The sequence below is a fragment of the Oncorhynchus kisutch genome, linkage group LG18 (assembly GCF_002021735.2).
Source record: "Oncorhynchus kisutch isolate 150728-3 linkage group LG18, Okis_V2, whole genome shotgun sequence".
NCBI classification, from domain to species: Eukaryota; Metazoa; Chordata; class Actinopteri; order Salmoniformes; family Salmonidae; genus Oncorhynchus; species Oncorhynchus kisutch.
Window position 1 is genome coordinate 10939621 of NC_034191.2, and position 25044 is coordinate 10964664.

The following is a 25044-nucleotide window of genomic DNA, read 5'->3' on the forward strand; positions in this document are numbered from 1 at the left end:
GGGTATAGGTTAGGAATATAGGTTAGTGGTATAGGTTAGGGGTATAGGTTAGGGGTATAGGTTAGTGGTATAGGTTAGGGGTATAGGTTAGTGGTATAGGTTAGTGGTATAGGTTAGGGGTATAGGTTAGTGGTATGCAGCCTACTCAATCACTTTTTATAGCTACTGTTTACAGGCCTCCTGGGCCATATACAGCATTTCTCACTGAGTTCCCTGAATTCCTATTGGACCTTGTAGTCATAGCAGATAATATTCTAATCTTTGGTGACTTTAATATTCACATGGAAAAGTCCACAGACCCACTCCAAAAGGCTTTCGGAGCCATCATCGACTCAGTGGGTTTTGTCCAACATGTCTCTGGACCCACTCACTGTCACAGTCATACGCTGGACCTAGTTTTGTCCCATGGAATAAATGTGGTGGATCTTAATGTTTTTCCTCATAATCCTGGACTATCGGACCACCATTTTATTACGTTTGCAATTGCAACAAATAATCTGCTCAGACCCCAACCAAGGAACATCAAAAGTCGTGCTATAAATTCACAGACAACACAAAGATTCCTTGATGCCCTTCCAGACTCCCTCTGCCTACCCAAGGACGCCAGAGGACAAAAATCAGTTAACCACCTAACTGAGGATCTCAATTTAACCTTGCGCAATACCCTAGATGCAGTTGCACTCCTAAAAACAAAAAAAAATTCTCATAAGAAACTAGCTCCCTGGTACACAGAAAATACCCGAGCTCTGAAGCAAGCTTCCAGAAAATTGGAACGGAAATGGCGCCACACCAAACTGGAAGTCTTCCGACTAGCTTGGAAGGACGGTACCGTGCAGTACCGTAGAGCCCTTACTGCTGCTCGATCATCCTATTTTTCTAACTTAATTGAGGAAAATAAGAACAATCCGAAATTCCTTTTTGATACTGTCGCAAAGCTAACTAAAAAGCAGCATTCCGCAAGAGAGGATGACTTTCACTTTAGCAGTGATAAATTCATGAACTTCTTTGAGGAAAAGATTATGATTATTAGAAAGCAAATTACGGACTCCTCTTTAAACCTGCGTATTCCTCCAAACCTCAGTTGTCCTGAGTCTGCACAACTCTGCCAGGAGCTAGGATCAAGAGAGACGCTCAAGTGTTTTAGTACTATATCTCTTGACACAATGATGAAAATAATCATGGCCTCTAAACCTTCAAGCTGCATACTGGACCCTATTCCAACTAAACTACTGAAAGAGCTGCTTCCTGTGCTTGGCCCTCCTATGTTGAACATAATAAACGGCTCGCTATCCACTGGATGTGTACCAAACTCACTAAAAGTGGCAGTAATAAAGCCTCTCTTGAAAAAGCCAAACCTTGACCGAGAAAATGTAAAAAACTATCGGCCTATATCGAATCTTCCATTCCAATCAAAAATTTTAGAGAAGGCTGTTGCGCAGCAACTCACTGCCTTCCTGAAGACAAACAATGTATACGAAATGCTTCAGTCTGGTTTTAGACCCCATCATAGCACTGAGACGGCACTTGTGAAGGTGGTAAATGACATTTTAATGGCATCGGACCGAGGCTCTGCATCTGTCCTCGTGCTCCTAGACCTTAGTGCTGCTTTTGATACCATCGATCACCACATTCTTTTGGAGAGATTGGAAACCCAAATTGGTCTACACGGACATGTTCTGGCCTGGTTTAGATCTTATCTGTCGGAAAGATATCAGTTTGTCTCTGTGAATGGTCTGTCCTCTGACAAATCAACTGTAAATTTCGGTGTTCCTCAAGGTTCCGTTTTAGGACCACTATTGTTTTCACTATATATTTTACCTCTTGGCGATGTTATTCGAAAACATAATGTAAACTTTCACTGCTATGCGGATGACACACAGCTGTACATTTCAATGAAACATGGTGAAGCCCCAAAATTGCCCTCGCTAGAAGCATGTGTTTCAGACATAAGGAAGTGGATGGCTGCAAACGTTCTACTATTAAACTCGGACAAAACAGAGATGCTTGTTCTAGGTCCCAAGAAACAAAGAGATCTTCTGTTGAATCTGACAATTAATCGTAATGGTTGTACAGTCGTCTCAAATAAAACTGTGAAGGACCTCGGCGTTACTCTGGACCCTGATCTCTCTTTTGAAGAACATATCAAGACCATTTCGAGGACAGCTTTTTTCCATCTACGTAACATTGCAAAAATCAGAAATATTCTGTCCAAAAATGGTGCAGAAAAATGTATCCATGCTTTTGTCACTTCTAGGTTAGACTACTGCAATGCTCTATTTTCCGGCTACCCGGATAAAGCACTAAATAAACTTCAGTTAGTGCTAAATACGGCTGCTAGAATCCTGACTAGAACCAAAAAATTTGATCATATTACTCCAGGGCTAGCCTCTCTACACTGGCTTCCTGTCAAAGCAAGGGCTGATTTCAAGGTTTTACTGCTAACCTACAAAGCATTACATGGGCTTGCTCCTACCTATCTCTCTGATTTGGTCCTGCCGTACATACCTACACGTACGCTACGGGCACAAGACGCAGGCCTCCTAATTGTCCCTAGAATTTCTAAGCAAACAGCTGGAGGCAGGGCTTTATCCTATAGAGCTCCATTTTTATGGAACGGTCTGCCTACCCATGTCAGAGACGCAAACTCGGTCTCAACCTTTAAGTCTTTACTGAAGACTCATCTCTTCAGTGGGTCATATGATTGAGTGTAGTCTGGCCCAGGAGTGGGAAGGTGAACGGAAAGGCTCTGGAGCAACGAACCGCACTTGCTGTCTCTGCCTGGCCGGTTCCCCTCTTTCCACTGGGATTCTCTGCCTCTAACCCTATTACAGGGGCTGAGTCACTGGCTTGCTGGGGCTCTCTCATGCCGTCCCTGGAGAGGGTGCGTCACCTGAGTGGGTTGATTCACTGTTGTGGTCATCCTGTCTGGGTTGGCGCCCCCCCCTTGGGTTGTGCCGTGGCGGAGATCTTTGTGGGCTATACTCAGCCTTGTCTCAGGATGGTAAGTTGGTGGTGGAAGATATCCCTCTAGTGGTGTGGGGGCTGTGCTTTGGCAAAGTGGGTGGGGTTATATCCTTCCTGTTTGGCCCTGTCCGGGGGTGTCCTCGGATGGGGCCACAGTGTCTCCTGACCTCTCCTGTCTCAGCCTCCAGTATTTATGCTGCAGTAGTTTATGTGTCGGGGGGCTGGGGTCAGTTTGTTATATCTGGAGTACTTCTCCTGTCCTATTCGGTGTCCTGTGTGAATCTAAGTGTGCGTTCTCTAATTCTCTCCTTCTCTCTTTCTTTCTCTCTCTCGGAGGACCTGAGCCCTAGGACCATGCCCCAGGACTACCTGACATGATGACTCCTTGCTGTCCCCAGTCCACCTGGCCATGCTGCTGTTCCAGTTTCAACTGACCTGAGCCCTAGGACCATGCCCCAGGACTACCTGACATGATGACTCCTTGCTGTCCCCAGTCCACCTGGCCATGCTGCTGCTCCAGTTTCAACTTCCACCTGACTGTGCTGCTGCTCCAGTTTCAACTGTTCTGCCTTATTATTATTCGACCATGCTGGTCATTTATGAACATTTGAACATCTTGGCCATGTTCTGTTATAATCTCCACCCGGCACAGCCAGAAGAGGACTGGCCACCCCACATAGCCTGGTTCCTCTCTAGGTTTCTTCCTAGGTATTGGCCTTTCTAGGGAGTTTTTCCTAGCCACCGTGCTTCTACACCTGCATTGCTTGCTGTTTGGGGTTTTAGGCTGGGTTTCTGTACAGCACTTTGAGATATCAGCTGATGTACGAAGGGCTATATAAATACATTTGATTTGATTTGATACAGGTTAGGGGTATAGGTTAGGGGTATAGGTTAGGGGTATAGGTTACTGGTATAGGTTAGTGTATAGGTTAGGGGTATAAGTTAGGGGTATAGGTTAGGGGTATAGGTTAGTGCTATAGGTTAGGAATATAGGTTAGTGGTATAGGTGAGGGGTATAGGTTAGGGGTATAGGTTAGGGGTATAGGTTAGGGGTACAGGTTAGGGTTATAGGTTAGTGGTATAGGTTAGTGGTATAGGTTAGTGGTACAGGTTAGTGGAACAGGTTAGTGGTACAGGTTAGTGGTACAGGTTAGTGGTACAGGTTAGTGGTATAGGTTAGTGGATAGCTTAGAGGTGATGTGGAACTGAGTTATTGGCACGGCAAGATTGAGTTGAGAAAACAAGAGACAAAGAGGGGGTCCAATTTGTGGCTTTAAACAGCTGTGGTGAGGGAGGAACTGTTGGTTAAATTACAATGTAGATTGTCTTGGGCAAGAGAGCTCAATTTCACTTTTCCTTTCAACCATTTACATTTGTTCCCCAATATCTCAATATTTGTTAAAGCCTGGAGAATACAAAGCAGAGTTTTGAATTGAAGAAGTCAGAGAGTCCTCAGAAGATATGTCCACATCATTCATCTGGATTAAATCTCTCTCTCTCTCTCTCTCTCTCTCTCTCTCTCTCTCTCTCTCTCTCTCTCTCTCTCTCTCTCTCTATTATTTAACAACATTGAGTAACAATAAGCCAACACTACACACATACCAACACTACCCACACACCAGTACTACCCACACACCAGCACTACCCACACACCAGCACTACCCACATACCAACACCACCCACACACCAGTACTACCCACACACCAGCACTACCCACACACCAGCACTACCCACACCCCAACACTACCCACACACCAACACTACCCACACACCAACACTACCCACACCCCAACACTACCCACACCCCCAACACTACCCACACACCAACACTACCCACACCAACACTACCCACACACCAACACTACCCACACACCAACACTACCCACACCAACACTACACACACACCAACACTACCCACACACCAACACTACCCACACTAACACTACACACACACCAACACTACCCACACACCAACACTACCCACACCCCAATGCTACCCACACATCAACACTACCCACACCAACACTACCCACACACCAACACTACCCACACCCACACTACACACACACCAACACTACCCACACACCAACACTACCCACACCAACACTACCCACACACCAACACTACCCACACACCAACACTACCCACACCAACACTACACACACACCAACACTACCCACACACCAACACTACCCACACCCCAACACTACCCACACACCAACACTACCCACACCCCAACACTACCCACACACCAACACTACCCACACCCCAACACTACCCACACCCCAACACTACCCACACACCAACACTACCCACACCAACACTACACACACACCAACACTACCCACACACCAACACTACCCACACCAACACTACACACACACCAACACTACCCACACACCAACACTACCCACACACCATCACTACCCACACCAACACTACACACACACCAACACTACCCACACACCAACACTACCCACACCCCAACGCTACCACACACCAGCACTACCCACACCCCAACACTACCCACACCCCAACACTACCCACACACCAACACTACCCACACCCCAACACTACACACACACCAACACTACCCACACACCAACACTACCCACACACCAACACTACCCACACACCAACACTACCCACACCCCAACACTACCCACACCCCAACACTACCCACACACCAACACTACCCACACACCCACACTACACACACACCAACACTACCCACACACCAACACTACCCACACACCAACACTACCCACACCCCAACACTACCCACACACCAACACTACCCACACACCCACACTACATACACCAACAGCAGGATAAAACATGATCATGACTCATGGGCTTTCTGATGACTACGTGACCTCAACACATTGTTTTACGGTACTGTTTTCTCAATGGTTCTGATTAGGCAACACTTTTTCACTTTGCACAATAATTATTTCTGCTGTAAAGTCCAATGACCTTAAACCTCAAAGTAAGTCAGAATCAAACACTGATTAGGAGGGATTTGTATCGTTAAAACACAGTGGAGAGCTTCCTAAAAAAATCTACCGATAGCCAGGGGCACACTCCAACTGTTACGGCTCTCTTCTATCTCCTCCTCTGACGAAGAGGTAGAACAAGGATCGGACCAAAATGCAGCGTGATGATGATTCATGATATATTTTAATGAAGGAAAACCTATACATACAGAAACTACAAAACTAACGAAATGAAATAATGAAAACCGAAACAGCCCTATCTGGTGCAAACACAAAGACAGGAACAATCACCTACGAAAACACTCTGCCAATCAGAGACAACGATAATCACCTGACTCTGATTGAGAACCGCCTCAGGCAGCCATAGACTACGTAGACACCCCACAAAACCCCTAAGACAAAAACACACCACAATAACCCATGTCACACCCTGGCCTGACCAAATAATTAAAGAAAACACAAAATACTAAGACCAAGGCGTGACACCAACACTCAGACATCATTTACAAATGAAGCATGTGTGTTTAGTTTAGTACTAAATGTAATGAGTACTTTTGGGTGTCAAGGAAAATGTAGGGATTAAATAGTACATTATTTTCTTTAGGAATGTAGTAAAGTAAAAGTAAAAGTTGTCAAAAATAAAAATAGTAAAGTAAATTACAAATACCCTCCAAAACTACTTAAAGAGTACTTGAAAGTATTTCTACTCAAGTACTTTATGCCACTGTGTATATGATATGATATACTTTATTGTTCCCGAGAGGACATTTGACTTGAACAGCTAAAGTCTAAGTGTGAAAGGGATACATACTGATTTTCCCTTCCGGAAGTGGAGTTGGTTTCCTGCCAGGGTGAAGTAGCGAGTCTTCCAGCGTTTGATGAACTTCCAGCGAACCTGCTTCTCCTTCAGTTTCCCCTCTATCAGCGGCTGGCCATCCTCGTTCACCACTGGAGAGACAAATCAAAACAACATAACGCTCAATCAGTTGTGATTCACAACCACTCAATGTTACCACCTGCTTATGGAGAGTATGTAGCCATGTGGGAAACAAACCCACAAGCATCCGGGGCTCCAACGTGGGAATCAAACCCACAGGCACCCGGCTCCAACGTGGGAATCAAACCCACAAGCACCCGGCTCCAATGTGGGAATCAAACCCACAAGCACCCTGCTCCAACGTGGGAATCCACCCCTTAAGCACCCGGCTCCAACGTGGGAATCAAACCCAAAAGCACCCGGCTCCAACGTCGGAATCAAACCCACAAGAACCCGGCCTCAATGTGGGAATCAAACCCACAAGCACCCTGCTCCAACGTGGGAATCAAACCCACAAGCATCCGGCCCCAATGTAGGAATCAAACCCACAAGCATCCGGCCCCAACGTGGGAATCAAACCCACAAGCATCCGGCTCCAACGTGGGAATCAAACCCACAAGCACCCTGCTCCAACCCACTGTGCCCTTGGAGCCACAAAATAAACTAACAGGAAGACGTGATGATTGAAAATCGAGGCTGAATATAAATGTAGATACTACAGCTGAAGTCGGAAGTTTACATACACCTTAGCCAAATACATTTAAACTGACATTTAATCATAGTAAAAATTCCCTTTCTCAGGTCACTTAGAATCACCACTTTATTTTAAGAATGTGAAATGTCAGAATAATAGTAGAGAAAGCTTTTATTTCTTTCATCACATTCCCAGTGGGTCAGAAGTTTACATACACTCAATTAGTATTTTGTAGCATTGCCTTTAAATTGTTTAACTTGGGCCAAACGTTTCGGGTAGCCTTCCACAAGCTTCCCAAAATAAGTTGCATGAATTTTGGCCCATTCCCCCTGACAGAGCTGGTGTAACTGAGTCAGGTTTGTAGGCCTCCTTCCTGGCACTCGCTTTTCCAGTTCTGCCCTCACATTTTCTATGGGATTGAGGTCAGGGCTTTGTGATGGCCACTCCAATACCTTGACTTTGTTGTCCTTAAGCCATTTTTCCACAACTTTGGAAGTATGTTTGGGGTCATTGTCCATTTGGAAGACCCATTTGCGACCAAGCTTTAACTTCCTGACTGATGTCTTGAGATGTTGCTTCAATATATCCACATAATTTTCCCTCCCATAATGCCATCTATTTTGTGAAGTGCACCAGTCCCTCCTGAAGCAAAGCACCCCCACAGCATGATGCTGCCACCCCCATGCTTCACAGTCGGGATGGTGTTCTTCGGCTTGCAAGCCTCCCCCTTGTTCCTCCAAACATAACGATGGTCATTATGGCCAAACAGTTCTATTTTTGTTTCATCAGACCAGATTACATTTCTCCAAAAAGTACGATCTTTGTCACAATGTGCAGATGCAAACCGTAGTCTGGCTTTTTTTAATGTTGGTTTTATAGCAGTGGCTTCTTCCTTGCTGAGCGGTCTTTCCGGTTATGTCGATATAGGACTCGTTTTACTGTGGATATAGATACTTTTGTACCTGATTCCTCCAGCATCTTCACAAGGTCCTTTCCTGTTGTTCTCCTTCCTGCGTCTCCTTCCTGAGCGGTATGATTGCTGCGTGGTCCCATGGTGTTTGCACGTGCATACTATTGATGGTACAGATGAACGTGGTACCTTCAGGCGTTTGGAAATTGCTCCCACAGGATGAACCAGACTTGTGGAGGTCTACAAATTGTTTTATGAGGTCTTGGATGATTTCTTTTGATTTTCCCATGATGTCAAGCAAAGAGGCACTGAGTTTGAAGATAGGCCTTGAAATACATCCACAGGTACATCAGAAGCTTCTAAAGCCATGACATAATTTTCTGGAATTTTCCAAGCTGTTTAAAAGCACAGTCAACTTAGTGTATGTAAACTTCTGATCCATGGAATTGTGATACAGTGAATTATAAGTGAAATAACCTGTCTGTAAACAATTGTTGGAAAAATTACTTGTGTCATGCACAAAGTAGATGTCCTAACCGACTTGCCAAAACTATAGTTTGTTAACAAGATTTGTGGAGTGTTTGAAAAAAACATTTTAATGACTCCAAACTAAGTGTATGTAAACTTCCCACTTCAGGTGTACATCCCCTTCCTCTCATCTTCAGTCTGGTCTATATTCCCAGGAACAGCCCAGTAGGCCTATTCCATCCCAATGTGATGTATATCCCCTTCCTCTCATCTTCAGTCTGGTCTATATTCCCAGGAACAGCCCAGTAGGCATATTCCATCCCAATGTGCTGTATATCCCCTTCCTCTCATCTTCAGTCTGGTCTATATTCCCAGGAACAGCCCAGTAGGCCTATTCCATCCCAATGTGATGTATATCCCCTTCCTCTCATCTTCAGTCTGGTCTATATTCCCAGGAACAGCCCAGTAGGCCTATTCCATCCCAATGTGATGTATATCCCCTTCCTCTCATCTTCAGTCTGGTCTATATTCCCAGGAACAGCCCAGTAGGCCTATTCCATCCCAATGTGATGTATATCCCCTTCCTTATGTGTTTAATACCTGCCTGCTGTTTTGTATTGTCTAGCACTAAACAAGAGGGATCAGAACCATCTATTTAGTTCATGCATGGCTCTGTCTGAAATAGAAAACAGCATGCAGTAATTGGTCTTCAAACTTATTTTGGACAGAGAGATCACAGCCGTACAGAACTTCTAGACTGAGAGGCACAGCTACATGAGAAGAAATGGCACCAGTTCAAACTATAGCTCATTGTTGATTAGCATCAGGTATAACAGCAGCCCGACCATCCACTTAGTCAAGGCAAACAGACGAACTGCAGCTTTACTCATGTTACAAATTAACCACAGGCTAAGGACATACACCCATTAATGCAGTCTCCTCCTATCTCTGCTGTCACTCTCACTCTCTATGTTGTTCAACAAACACGCACACACACACACGCATGCACACACACACACGCACGCACGTACGCACACACGCACGCACACACACACGCACACACACACACACACGCGCACGCACACACACACATGCACACACACACACGCACGCACACACACACGCACACACACACACACATATTTGAGTGACCATAAGTGTCCCTTCACCACCCCAAATAGAACCATGTGACCATGAGCCGCCATTTCCTCTCAGTCCCCCGCTGCTGAAACCAAAGGGGCACAGAGAGGACAGGGACTGTTTGGTAATAATGGCACAGAGAGGACAGGGACTGTTTGGTAATAATGGCACAGAGAGGACAGGGACTGTTTGGTATTAATGGCACAGAGAGGACAGGGACTGTTTGGTAATAATGGCACAGAGAGGACAGGGACTGTTTGGTAATAATGGCACAGAGAGGACAGGGACTGTTTGGTAATAATGGCACAGAGAGGACAGGGACTGTTTGGTATTAATGGCACAGAGAGGACAGGGACTGTTTGGTAATAATGGCACAGAGAGGACAGGGACTGTTTGGTATTAATGGCACAGAGAGGACAGGTACTGTTTGGTAATAATGGCACAGAGAGGACAGGGACTGTTTGGTAACAATGGCACAGAGAGGACAGGGACTGTTTGGTATTAATGGTACAGAGAGGACAGGGACTGTTTGGTATTAATGGTACAGAGAGGACAGGGACTGTTTGGGAATAATGGCACAGAGAGGACAGGGACTGTCTGGTATTAATGGCACAGAGAGGACAGGGACTGTTTGGTAATAATGGCACAGAGAGGACAGGGACTGTTTGGTAATAATGACACAGAGAGGACAGGGACTGTTTGGTTATAATGGTACAGAGAGGACAGGGACTGTTTGGTATTAATGGCACAGAGAGGACAGGGACTGTTTGGTAGTAATGGCACAGAGAGGACAGGGACTGTTTGGTAATAATGGCACAGAGAGGACAGGGACTGTTTGGTAATAATGGCACAGAGAGGACAGGGACTGTTTGGTAATAATGGCACAGAGAGGACAGGGACTGTTTGGTAATAATGGCACAGAGAGGACAGGTACTGTTTGGTAATAATGGCACAGAGAGGACAGGGACTGTTTGGTAATAATGGCACAGAGAGGACAGGGACTGTTTGGTAATGATGGCACAGAGAGGACAGAGACTGTTTGGTAATAATGGCACAGAGAGGACAGGGACTGTTTGGGAATAATGGCACAGAGAGGACAGGGACTGTTTGGTATTAATGGCACAGAGAGGACAGGGACTGTTTGGTAATAATGGCACAGAGAGGACAGGGACTGTTTGGTAATAATGTCACAGAGAGGACAGGGACTGTTTGGTAATAATGGCTAGTTTAACATGTTTATCTCCTGCATGTTTTCACATTGATTAATGTAAGTTGACTCAGTAAGTCATGTAACAGGAATGTGTGCTTGAGCGTGTGGGAAGAATATCACATCCTGGTATACTGGCATCAGAACAGGACAGAACGCCTGGGGTCTGGAGACACACACACACACGCACACACACACACACACACACACACACACACACACACACACACACACACACACACACACACACACACACACACACACACACACACAGACACACACGTACCCAAACTAACACACAGATACACACTGGCTCAATGTCTGGTCCGATTAGTTACACTCTGCCCACATTGTCTCTCTCTTGTGTTTATCTGGTCTGGTTTCCTGTGTGTGGTTTGGTTTAGTTTAGTGTGTGTGTGTGTGTGTGTGTGTGTGTGTGTGTCGGTGTGTGTTTGTGCGTGTGCGTGTGTGTGTGTGTGTGTCGGTGTGTGTGTGTGTGTGCTTCGGTGTGTGTGTGTGTGTGTGCGTGTGTGTGTGTGTTTGGGGTGTGTGGGTGTATGACTCTAGGCGACACTGGTACTCTGGGCCAATTTACCAGAGCCAGCCTGGTCCAGAACCAAACAAAGTGGCCCTTTGTCTGTATAGCGATGAGTAAAACAGGAGGCCTGAGTCATAGAGAGACTCTAACCATTACCACATACACACAGGCCCAGTCTGGCTTCTCCACTCCCACACAGGAACAGCCTTTCACGGGCACAGAACTCTCAATCCTCCCTGGGTTCTAGAACAGAACACTAGCCTGGAACACACACAAAGAGACTGTGCCACGCAGGAGACTAGTGTGTGACACAACTGTAAAAAATAGAACTACCACAAAGAAGACACAGAGTTCTATCTAATCTGAGTTCTGCACATGCCTGCTACAGTGCCTTGCGAAAGTATTCGGCCCCCTTGAACTTTGCGACCTTTTGCCACATTTCAGGCTTCAAACATAAAGATATAAAACTGTATTTTTTTGTGAAGAATCAACAACAAGTGGGACACAATCATGAAGTGGAACGACATTTATTGGATATTTCAAACTTTTTTAACAAATCAAAAACAGAAAAATTGGGCGTGCAAAATTATTCAACCCCTTTACTTTCAGTGCAGCAAACTCTCTCCAGAAGTTCAGTGAGGATCTCTGAATGATCCAATGTTGACCTAAATGACTAATGATGATAAATACAATCCACCTGTGTGTAATCAAGTCTCCGTATAAATGCACCTGCACTGTGATAGTCTCAGAGGTCCGTTAAAAGCGAAGAGAGCATCATGAAGAACAAGGAACACACCAGGCAGGTCCGAGATACTGTTGTGAAGAAGTTTAAAGCCGGATTTGGATACAAAAAGATTTCCCAAGCTTTAAACATCCCAAGGAGCACTGTGCAAGCGATAATATTGAAATGGAAGGAGTATCAGACCACTGCAAATCTACCAAGACCTGGCCGTCCCTCTAAACTTTCAGCTCATACAAGGAGAAGACTGATCAGAGATGCAGCCAAGAGGCCCATGATCACTCTGGATGAACTGCAGAGATCTACAGCTGAGGTGGGAGACTCTGTCCATAGGACAACAATCAGTCGTATATTGCACAAATCTGGCCTTTATGGAAGAGTGGCAAGAAGAAAGCCATTTCTTAAAGATATCCATAAAAAGTGTCGTTTAAAGTTTGCCACAAGCCACCTGGGAGACACACCAAAAATGTGGAAGAAGGTGCTCTGGTCAGATTAAACCAAAATTGAACTTTTTGGCAACAATGCAAAATGTTATGTTTGGCGTAAAAGCAACACAGCTCATCACCCTGAACACACCATCCCCACTGTCAAACATGGTGGTGGCAGCATCATGGTTTGGGCCTGCTTTTCTTCAGCAGGGACAGGGAAGATGGTTCAAATTGATGGGAAGATGGATGGAGCCAAATACAGGACCATTCTGGAAGAAAACCTGATGGAGTCTGCAAAAGACCTGAGACTGGGACGGAGATGTGTCTTCCAACAAGACAATGATCCAAAACATAAAGCAAAATCTACAATGGAATGGTTCAAAAATAAACATATCCCGGTGTTAGAATGGCCAAGTCAAAGTCCAGACCTGAATCCAATCGAGAATCTGTGGAAAGAACTGAAAACTGCTGTTCACAAATGCTCTCCATCCAACCTCACTGAGCTCGAGCTGTTTTGCAAGGAGGAATGGGAAAATTTTTCGGTCTCTCGATGTGCAAAACTGATAGAGACATACCCCAAGCGACTTACAGCTGTAATCGCAGCAAAAGGTGGCGCTACAAAGTATTAACTTAAGGGGGCTGAATAATTTTGCACGCCCAATTTTTCTGTTTTTGATTTGTTAAAAAAGTTTGAAATATCCAATAAATGTCGTTCCACTTCATGATTGTGTCCCACTTGTTGTTGATTCTTCACAAAAAAATACAGATTTATATCTTTATGTTTGAAGCCTGAAATGTGGCAAAAGGTCGCAAAGTTCAAGGGGGCCGAATAATTTCGCAAGGCACTGTAACTCAAATGTGGCTGACAGAAATGGTAGCTCTGCTTCTAGCTCCTAAGATCGCTGCTTCAGTGGAAAGCTTGGCTCCACACACAGTGTGTTGAAATTCCCCTGTCAAAAGAAAGGTAGCCAAAACGTATTCAGTCCTACTAGGCAAAAACTGGTTGAATCAACGTTGTTTCCATGTCATTTCAACAACAAAAAATCTAATTGGATTTGCAAAAAACCACGAGTTTACCAGTCAGATTACCAGTGTTATAAACTCTAAATGTACCAGTCAGATTACCAGTGTTATAAACTCTAAATGTACCAGTCAGATTACCAGTGTTAAAGCTGCTAAATTGACCAGTCAGATTGCCAGTGTTAAAGCTTCTAAATTGACCAGTCAGATTACCAGTGTTATAAACTCTAAATGTACCAGTCAGATTGTCAGGGTTAAAGCTTCTAAATTTTCCAGTCAGATTGCCAGGGTTTTAAACTCTAAATTTCCCAGTCAGATTACCAGGGTTAGAGGCTCTAAATTTTCCAGTCAGATTACCAGGGTTAGAGGCTTTAAATTTCCCAGTCAGATTACCAGGGTTAGAGGCTTTAAATTTACCAGTCAGATTGCCAGGGTTTTAAACTCTAAATTTACCAGTCAGATTATGAGGGGGTTAGAGGCTCTAAATTTACCAGTCAGATTATGAGGGGGTTAGAGACTCTAAATTTACCAGTCAGATTGCCAGGGTTAGAGGCTCTAAATTTACCAGTCTGATTACCAGGGTTAGAGGCTCTAAATTTCCCAGTCAGATTACCAAGGTTAGAGGCTCAAAATTGACCAGTCAGATTACCAGGGTTAGAGGCTCTAAATTCACCAGTCAGATTACCAGGGTGTGAAGCTCAACATTTACCAGTCAGATTACGAGTGTTAGAGGCTCTACATTTACCAGTCAGATCACCAGGGTTAGAGACTCTAAATTTCCCAGTCAGATTACCAGGGTTAGAGGCTCTACATTTCCCAGTCAGATTATGAGGGTTGGAGGCTCTACATTTCCCAGTCAGATTACCAGGGTTAGAGGCTCTACATTTCCCAGTCAGATTATGAGTGTTGCAGGCTCTAAATCTCCCAGTCAGATGACCAAGGATAGAGGCTCTAAATTTACCAGTCAGTTACCAGGGTTAGAGGCTCTAAATTTACCAGTCAGATTACCAGGGTTAGAGGCTCTACATTTACCAGTCAGATTAACATGGTTAGAGGCTCTACATTTCCCAGTCAGATTACCAGGGTTAGAGGCTCTAAATTTACCAGTCAGATTACCAGGGTTAGAGGCTCTACATTTACCAGTCAGATTAACATGGTTAGAGGCTCTACATTTCCCAGTCAGATTACTAGGGTTAGAGGCTCTAAATTTACCAGTCAGATTACCAGGGTTAGAGGCTCTAAAATCCCTACCAAACTCGGTCCAGGGGCCCCACCTGGGTGCACATTTCGTTTTTTTTGCACTAACACTACACAGCTAATATAACCATCTCGTCATCAAGCTTTGATTCAGCTTGGAAGTGTATTACGACAAACACCTAGACGTGTTGCAGTGGGAGACTATGGAATGTGTGTGGTTTTTACAATGACAAGATTTGTTGAGCATTCAGTGGAATTGAATGCTCATCTCTCTCCAGGGTTTAGAGGGATGAACTTCAATAACCAGTACAGCTGAGATAACCCAGAGCAGATGTACTACAGAGAAGATCTGGCCATCAGTTGGTACTGGAGTTTAGATACCTCAGATTCCTCTGGACATCATCATACCATTACAGTCCTCCTGGTCCAAGTGACTCACTGTATGACCTAGAATCTGTATGAGTCAAAATCACATTATTATTGCTACACTATGTATGCATGTGCATATTTCTATTTGTTTGACTGTGTGTGTGTGTGTGTGTGTGTGTGTGTGTGTGTGTGTGTGTGTGTGTGTGTGTGTGTGTGTGTGTGTGTGTGTGTGTGTGTGTGAGTGCGTGTGTGTGCGTGCGTATGTGTGTGTGTGTGTAAGTCATTGCAACCAAGGAGGACCTCCAGAGCATCTGTGCACCACACCATCTCCTCCAAGCCCACTGTTCGTTTGCTTGTATAGGTCACCTCCATTGCTTACACATTTTACATTTCCTAAGCTGAATGACAATGTTTGTCAGACAATGTTTGTCTGTTTGTGGTTATGGCAGTCATTTGGGAGAGATCGGCAGGAAACAGTAAACCTCGTTCATACCGTAGTAAATGTTGGAGGAAAAACAAAGAAAGGGGGATTGAAAGGAGACATCAGTCATCGTGTGTTTTATTCTAGTGGGCCCAAAGCTTCCCAGTGGAGAACAAGGCCTCCGACACTAGGGCCCAAAGCTTCCCAGTGGAGAACAAGGCTTCCGACCCTAGGGCCCAAAGCTTCCCAGTGGAGAACAAGGCCTACAATCCTAGGGCCCAAAGCTTCCCAGTGGAGAACAAGACCTACAAACCTTGGGTCCAAAGCTTCCCAGTGGAGAACAAGGCCTCCAACCCTAGGGCCCAAAGCTTCCCAGTGGAGAACAAGGCCTACACACCTTGGGCCCAAAGCTTCCCAGTGGAGAACAAGGCCTACAACCCTAGGGCCCATAGCTTCCCAGTGGAGAACAAGGCCTACAACCCTAGGGCCCAAAGCTTCCCAGTGGAGAACAAGGCCTACAACCCTAGGGCCCAAAGCTTCCCAGTGGAGAACAAGGCCTACAACCCTAGGGCCCAAAGCTTCCCAGTGGAGAACAAGGCCCACAACCCTAGGGCCCATAGCTTCCCAGTGGAGAACAAGGCCTACAACCCTAGGGCCCAAAGCTTCCCAGTGGAGAACAAGGCCTACAACCCTAGGGCCCAAAGCTTCCCAGTGACTGCTGGACCAGGTGGTACAGTACATACAGTGAATTCGGAAAGTATTCAGACCCCTTGACTTTTTCCACATTTTGTGATATTACAGCCTTAAAACAGGTTTTTAGAAAGATGACAACGCAGGAGTGGCTTCGGGACAAGTCTCTGAACATCTTTGAGTGGCCCAGCCAGAGCCCGGACTTGAAAACGATCGAACATCTCTGGAGAGACCTGAAAATAGCCGTGCAGCGAGGCTCCCCATCCAGCCTGACAGAGCATGAGAGGATCTGCAGAGAATAATGGGAGAAACTCCCCAAATACAGGTGTGCCAAGCTTGTAGCATCATACCCAAGAAGACTCAAGGCTGTAATCGTTGCCAAAGGTGCTTCAACAAAGTACTGAGTAAAGGGTCTGAATAATTATGTAAATGTCATATATCAGTTTTGATTTTTAAACAATTGTATAAATTTTAGAATAAGTCTGTAACATAACAAAATGTGGAAAAAGTCAAGGGGCCTGAATACTTTCCGAATGCCCTGTATGGCTGGTACAGAGGAACAGAATTACAACCAGGAACATTAAAACATGCCATTACAAAACCAGGACCAGCTGCTTTGCTTCTCCCAACATGTCCAGATTTGTAAAAATGTGTTCCAAGACAAGGCCCAGGTCTTCAATCAAATGAATAGCAGACACTTTCACTAGGGGGTTGTTTTAGTCAGGGAACATGGTGGTTATTCTGTTGACAACAACCATGCCTTTGACAGCAGCAACCATATATTATGTTAGACACACAACTGTATATTTTCTGAAAGCCATCACTTATCCAAGATTTGCTACAACCGTGAATCCCGGAGGCGAATATAATGTCCGGATAGTTTTTCCCCAGATTGATGATGATGAAACGGTTAGGACCTTGGGAACATTCCAGCTTTTTGGATACCCTGGGAGGCTTTTCCATTGTGCAGATCATGAGTATTATGAGTTAGTATGTGTGCTAAGAGACTGACATCATTCTGACTTCTGGCTAGTCTATGACAACGTTCCAAATATAGAATAACTCTAGTATTAATTCAAATTCTATTGATCCAATAGTTCTAATTCAAATTCTATTGTTCCAACAGTTCTAATTCAAATTCTATTGTTCCATCAGCTAGTATAGTGAATGTGCTCCTAAGGGGCTTCACAGTGACTGATGTTAACCGGACGGCACCAGAGCCTCATCCCGATGAGATGGACAGAATTCAACTATATGTCAGGTATACAGGGGGAGGAGAGAGAGAGAGAGAGAGAGAGAGAGAGAGAGACAGAGAGAGAGAGAGAGAGAGAGAGAGAGAGAGAGAGAGAGAGAGAGACAGAGAGACAGAGAGAGAGAGAGAGAGAGAGAGAGAGAGAGAGAGAGAGAGAGAGAGAGAGAGAGAAAAAGAGACAGATTGTTGGACAACCACACACTCTCTCCTACACCTATTACCATTCAGTTCAAAGGCATTCCAATGGTTTAACACTGAGGATGACGATTAAGTCACAACTGCTTCTCCCTTTTCCCCTTTGAAGAGGAAGACAACTTGTGAGTTCTCTCTCTCCAACATCGTAAATAGTTGGCAAATCATTTCACTGTTTTAAATGGCACCATGCACCTTTTAACTACTGCGTTTATGGTCTGCAATGCACAGTCAGCATTTTCATAACAAGGTGAACACAAAGACTCAGCTGAGGACAGTTATTACCTACAGTACGTATCCATCAGAGGTGTGTGGTTCTAAGGAACAGGGTTCTGTATGGACAACCCTGCTGGAGGCTTTGCATTCCATATTAGACTGACTGTCTGAACACCTAGCTCACCAATGACCCTGTGATCTCATTCAAATTCATATTCTATTGTTCCAACAGTTCTAATTCATATTCTATTGTTCCAATAGTTCTAATTCATATTCTATTGTTCCAATAGTTCTAATTCATATTCTATTGTTCCAATAGTTCTAATTCATATTCTATTGTTCCAATAGTTCTAATTCATATTCTATTGTTCCAACAGTTCTAGTTAAAGAAGCTGTTAAAAACTGACATCACCTACATATCAAGACTATTTATGGTGAGTCATAATTACACTGGTCCATTGTGTAACAGTGTCAAATGTTACTTGTACATGCTGCGAATACAACAGGTGTAGACCTTACAGTTAAATGCTTACTGACAAGCCCTTTAACCAACAATGCAGTTTTAAGAAGAAAAATGTGTTAAAGGAAGTATTTACTCAAACAAACTGAATAAAAAAAAATATATATATATATTTTTTAAATAACATACATTCAAAAAAGTAAATCTGCCAGGTAAAGAAATGATATGTGTAATTAACATTCAAAGCATGGCTCATTTTAGCAATTTATCCCACTCACACACATGTGCATACACCAAACCACCTCATTATACAGTACACGACACCAAACCACCTCATTATACAGTACACAACACCAAACCACCTCATTATACAGTACACTACACCAAACCACCTCATTATACAGTACACAACACCAAACCACCTCATTATACAGTACACGACACCAAACCACCTCATTATACAGAACACTACACCAAACCACCTCATTATACAGAACACTACACCAAACCACCTCATTATACAGTACACGACACCAAACCACCTCATTATACAGAACACTACACCAAACCACCTCATTATACAGAACACTACACCAAACCACCTCATTATACAGAACACTACACCAAACCACCTCATTATACAGAACACTACACCAAACCACCTCATTATACAGTACACGACACCAAACCACCTCATTATACAGAACACTACACCAAACCACCTCATTATACAGTACACAACACCAAACCACCTCATTATACAGAACACTACACCAAACCACCTCATTATACAGTACACGACACCAAACCACCTCATTATACAGTACACTACACCAAACCACCTCATTATACAGAACACTACACCAAACCACCTCATTATACAGTATACTACACCAAACCACCTCATTATACAGTACACTACACCAAACCACCTCATTATACAGTACACTACACCAAACCACCTCATTATACAGTACACTACACCAAACCACCTCATTATACAGAACACTACACCAAACCACCTCATTATACAGTACACAACACCAAACCACCTCATTATACAGTACACTACACCAAACCACCTCATTATACAGTATACTACACCAAACCACCTCATTATACAGAACACTACACCAAACCACCTCATTATACAGAACACTACACCAAACCACCTCATTATACAGAACACTACACCAAACCACCTCATTATACAGAACACTACACCAAACCACCTCATTATACAGTACACTACACCAAACCACCTCATTATACAGTACACTACACCAAACCACCTCATTATACAGTACACGACACCAAACCACCTCATTATACAGAACACTACACCAAACCACCTCATTATCCAGAACACTACACCAAACCACCTCATTATACAGTACACTACACCAAACCACCTCATTATACAGTACACTACACCAAACCACCTCATTATACAGAACACTACACCAAACCACCTCATTATACAGAACACAACTCAGACAACTACCTCATTATACAGAACACTACATACAAGCCACATGTGATTAGTACATACAGTACCAGTGTAATCAGGAAGAGATGAATAACTAGCCGGGAGAACAAAACTATAGTGGAGGAATGACTACACTTTGCAGTTATAGCAATCTTTTACAATCAGAGATGGTGCCTTGGGTATGGTGTGTGTGTGTGTGTGTGTGTGTGTGTGTGTGTGTGTGTGTGTGTGTGTGTGTGTGTGTGTGTGTGTGTGTGTGTGTGTGTGTGTGTGTGTGTGTGTGTGTGTGTGTGTGTGTGTGTGTGTGTGTGTGTGTGTTCTGGGAGAGATCCGGCCATAGAGAGGGAATGAATGGTGTTGAAAAATTTGAGGGTGATGACAGATTGTTGACAGGGTAGAAGGAGAGAAAGTACAGCTTTGGACAGAAAAGCTCCTGAAACATAAAGTATTGTAATGGGGGAGGCCTTTCTCCTGAAACATAATGTATTGTAATGGGGGAGGCCTTTCTCCTGAAACATAATGTATTGTAATGGGGGAGGCCTTTCTCCTGAAACATAATGTATTGTAATGGGGGAGGCCTTTCTCCTGAAACATAATGTATTGTAATGGGGGAGGCCTTTCTCCTGAAACATAATGTATTGTAATGGGGGAGGCCTTTCTCCTGAAACATAATGTATTGTAATGGGGGAGGCCTTTCTCCTGAAACATTATGTTTTGTAATGGGGGAGGCCTTTCTCCTGAAACATAATGTATTGTAATGGGGGAGGCCTTTCTCCTGAAACATAATGTATTGTAATGGGGGAGGCCTTTCTCCTGAAACATAATGTATTGTAATGGGGGAGGCCTTTCTCCTGAAACATAATGTATTGTAATGGGGGAGGCCTTTCTCCTGAAACATAATGTATTGTAATGGGGGAGGCCTTTCTCCTGAAACATAATGTATTGTAATGGGGGAGGCCTTTCTCCTGAAACATAATGTATTGTAATGGGGGAGGCCTTTCTCCTGAAACATAATGTATTGTAATGGGGGAGGCCTTTCTCCTGAAACATAATGTATTGTAATGGGGGAGGCCTTTCTCCTGAAACATAATGTATTGTAATGGGGGAGGCCTTTCTCCTGAAACATAATGTTTTGTAATGGGGGAGGCCTTTCTCCTGAAACATTATGTTTTGTAATGGGGGAGGCCTTTCTCCTGAAACATAATGTATTGTAATGGGGGAGGCCTTTCTCCTGAAACATAATGTATTGTAATGGGGGAGGCCTTTCTCCTGAAACATAATGTATTGTAATGGGGGAGGCCTTTCTCCTGAAACATAATGTATTGTAATGGGGGAGGCCTTTCTCCTGAAACATAATGTATTGTAATGGGGGAGGCCTTTCTCCTGAAACATTATGTTTTGTAATGGGGGAGGCCTTTCTCCTGAAAAATAATGTATTCTAATGGGGGAGGCCTTTCTCCTGAAACACAATGTATTGTAATGGGGGAGGCCTTTCTCCTGAAACACAATGTATTGTAATGGGGGAGGCCTTTCTCCTGAAACATAATGTATTGTAATTGGGGAGGCCTTTCTCCTGAAACATAATGTATTGTAATGGGGGAGGCCTTTCTCCTGAAACATAATGTATTGTAATGGGGGAGGCCTTTCTCCTGAAACATTATGTTTTGTAATGGGGGAGGCCTTTCTCCTGAAACATAATGTATTGTAATGGGGGAGGCCTTTCTCCTGAAACATAATGTATTGTAATGGGGGAGGCCTTTCTCCTGAAACATAATGTATTGTAATGGGGGAGGCCTTTCTCCTGAAACATAATGTATTGTAATGGGGGAGGCCTTTCTCCTGAAACATAATGTATTGTAATGGGGGAGGCCTTTCTCCTGAAACATAATGTATTGTAATGGGGGAGGCCTTTCTCCTGAAACATAATGTATTGTAATGGGGGAGGCCTTTCTCCTGAAACATAATGTATTGTAATGGGGGAGGCCTTTCTCCTGAAACATAATGTATTGTAATGGGGGAGGCCTTTCTCCTGAAACATAATGTATTGTAATGGGGGAGGCCTTTCTCCTGAAACATAATGTATTGTAATGGGGGAGGCCTTTCTCCTGAAACATAATGTATTGTAATGGGGGAGGCCTTTCTCCTGAAACATAATGTATTGTAAGGAGGGAGGCCTTTCTCCTGAAACATAATGTATTGTAATGGGGGAGGCCTTTCTCCTGAAACATAATGTATTGTAATGGGGGAGGCCTTTCTCCTGAAACATAATGTATTGTAATGGGGGAGGCCTTTCTCCTGAAACATAATGTATTGTAATGGGGGAGGCCTTTCTCCTGAAACATAATGTATTATAATGGGGGAGGCCTTTCTCCTGAAACATAATGTATTGTAATGGGGGAGGCCTTTCTCCTGAAACATAATGTATTGTAATGGGGGAGGCCTTTCTCCTGAAACATAATGTATTGTAATGGGGGAGGCCTTTCTCCTGAAACATAATGTATTGTAATGGGGGAGGCCTTTCTCCTGAAACATAATGTATTGTAATGGGGGAGGCCTTTCTCCTGAAACATAATGTATTGTAATGGGGGAGGCCTTTCTCCTGAAACATAATGTATTGTAATGGGGGAGGCCTTTCTCCTGAAACATAATGTATTGTAATGGGGGAGGCCTTTCTCCTGAAACATAATGTATTGTAATGGGGGAGGCCTTTCTCCTGAAACATAATGTATTGTAATGGGGGAGGCCTTTCTCCTGAAACATAATGTATTGTAATGGGGGAGGCCTTTCTCCTGAAACATAATGTATTGTAATGGGGGAGGCCTTTCTCCTGAAACATAATGTATTGTAATGGGGGAGGCCTTTCTCCTGAAACATAATGTATTGTAATGGGGGAGACCTTTCTCCTGAAACATAATGTATTGTAATGGGGGAGGCCTTTCTCCTGAAACATAATGTATTGTAATGGGGGAGGCCTTTCTCCTGAAACATAATGTATTGTAATGGGGGAGGCCTTTCTCCTGAAACATAATGTATTGTAATGGGGGAGGCCTTTCTCCTGAAACATAATGTATTGTAATGGGGGAGGCCTTTCTCCTGAAACATAATGTATTATAATGGGGGAGGCCTTTCTCCTGAAACATAATGTATTGTAATGGGGGAGGCCTTTCTCCTGAAACATAATGTATTGTAATGGGGGAGGCCTTTCTCCTGAAACATAATGTATTGTAATGGGGGAGGCCTTTCTCCTGAAACATAATGTATTGTAATGGGGGAGGCGTTTCTCCTGAAACATAATGTATTGTAATGGGGGAGGCCTTTCTCCTGAAACATAATGTATTGTAATGTGGGAGGCCTTTCTCCTGAAACATAAAGTATTGTAATGGGGGAGGCCTTTCTCCTGAAACATAATGTATTGTAATGGGGAGGCCTTTCTCCTGAAACACAATGTATTGTAATGGGGGAGGCCTTTGTCCTGAAACACAATGTATTGTAATGGGGGAGGTCTTTCTCCTGAAACACAATGTATTGTAATGGGGGAGGCCTTTCTCCTGAAACACAATGTATTGTAATGGGGGAGGCCTTTCTCCTGAAACACAATGTATTGTAATGGTGGAGGCCTTTCTCCTGAAACACAATGTATTGTAATGGGGGAGGCCTTTCTCCTGAAACATAAAGTATTGTAATGGGGGAGGCCTTTCTCCTGAAACATAATGTATTGTAATGGTGGAGGCCTTTCTCCTGAAACACAATGTATTGTAATGGGGGAGGCCTTTCTCTTTAACCATAATACTAATATAGTTACGTTAAAGGATGTATCACAGTTGAGACGAGGAGCCATGTTTGTATATACCCGTACCGCCATATGACCAAGACCCTAGATCCAAAACACCTGATTCTACCAAACAAGGTCCTGATGATTAGCTGATCAGTACAATCAGGTAGGTGTGTTAGTGTTTGGGTTTGAAAAACAGCATCTGTTTAGCCTCTAACTCTTCAGGACTTAGGGGTTTACAGCAGAAATATGTTTCAAATCAACCCAGAAAGACCACTCCCCTCCACTGTTTTATATTCAACAGAAAGGTAAACACACCAGACTTGGCTGGTGCAGTGATTCTCTATGGGTCGTTGCTGAGTATTGCACACTGAAGGTTGTATGGTTGAATCCCTGGTGGGATATGCTTGTTACACACCGGGGGTCAGAATCAGATATTTTCCCCGTTTCGCTCCAGTAAGTACTTCGTCATTCCCTGAATGTGTATGTGTATCAATCATGGGCTTGTCATCAGGGACAGAGCCAGAAACCAAGCAAAAACAGACCATGCTGATGTTATTCCACCAGAACCCAGAAGGACTAGTTTATAACAGGATATTATGGTGTTTTTCAACCAGAACCCAGTAGGACTAGTTTATAACAGGATATTATGGTGTTTTTCAACCAGAACCCAGTAGGACTAGTCTATAACAGGATATTATGGTGTTTTTCAACCAGAACCCAGTAGGACTAGTCTATAACAGGATATTATGGTGTTTTTCAACCAGAACCCAGTAGGACTAGTTTATAACAGGATATTATGGTGTTTTTCAACCAGAACCCAGTAGGACTAGTCTATAACAGGACATTATGGTGTTATTCAACCAGAACCCAGTAGGACTAGTCTATAACAGGACATTATGGTGTTATTCAACCAGAACCCAGTAGGACTAGTCTATAACAGGACATTATGGTGTTTTTCAACCAGAACCCAGTAGGACTAGTCTATAACAGGACATTATGGTGTTATTCAACCAGAACCCAGTAGGACCAGTCTATAACAGGACATTATGGTGTTATTCAACC

The 25044-nt window shown here is 43.8% G+C and overlaps 1 protein-coding gene across 1 annotated transcript in view; it reads right to left on the bottom strand.

The window, feature by feature from the left end:
- LOC109909615 (ventricular zone-expressed PH domain-containing protein-like) overlaps nt 1-25044 on the bottom strand; it is a 231597-nt gene that overhangs the window by 8197 nt on the left and 198356 nt on the right. The window contains 1 exon segment of the mRNA XM_031795382.1: nt 6772-6908. Coding sequence (XP_031651242.1) covers nt 6772-6908 — 137 coding nt within the window.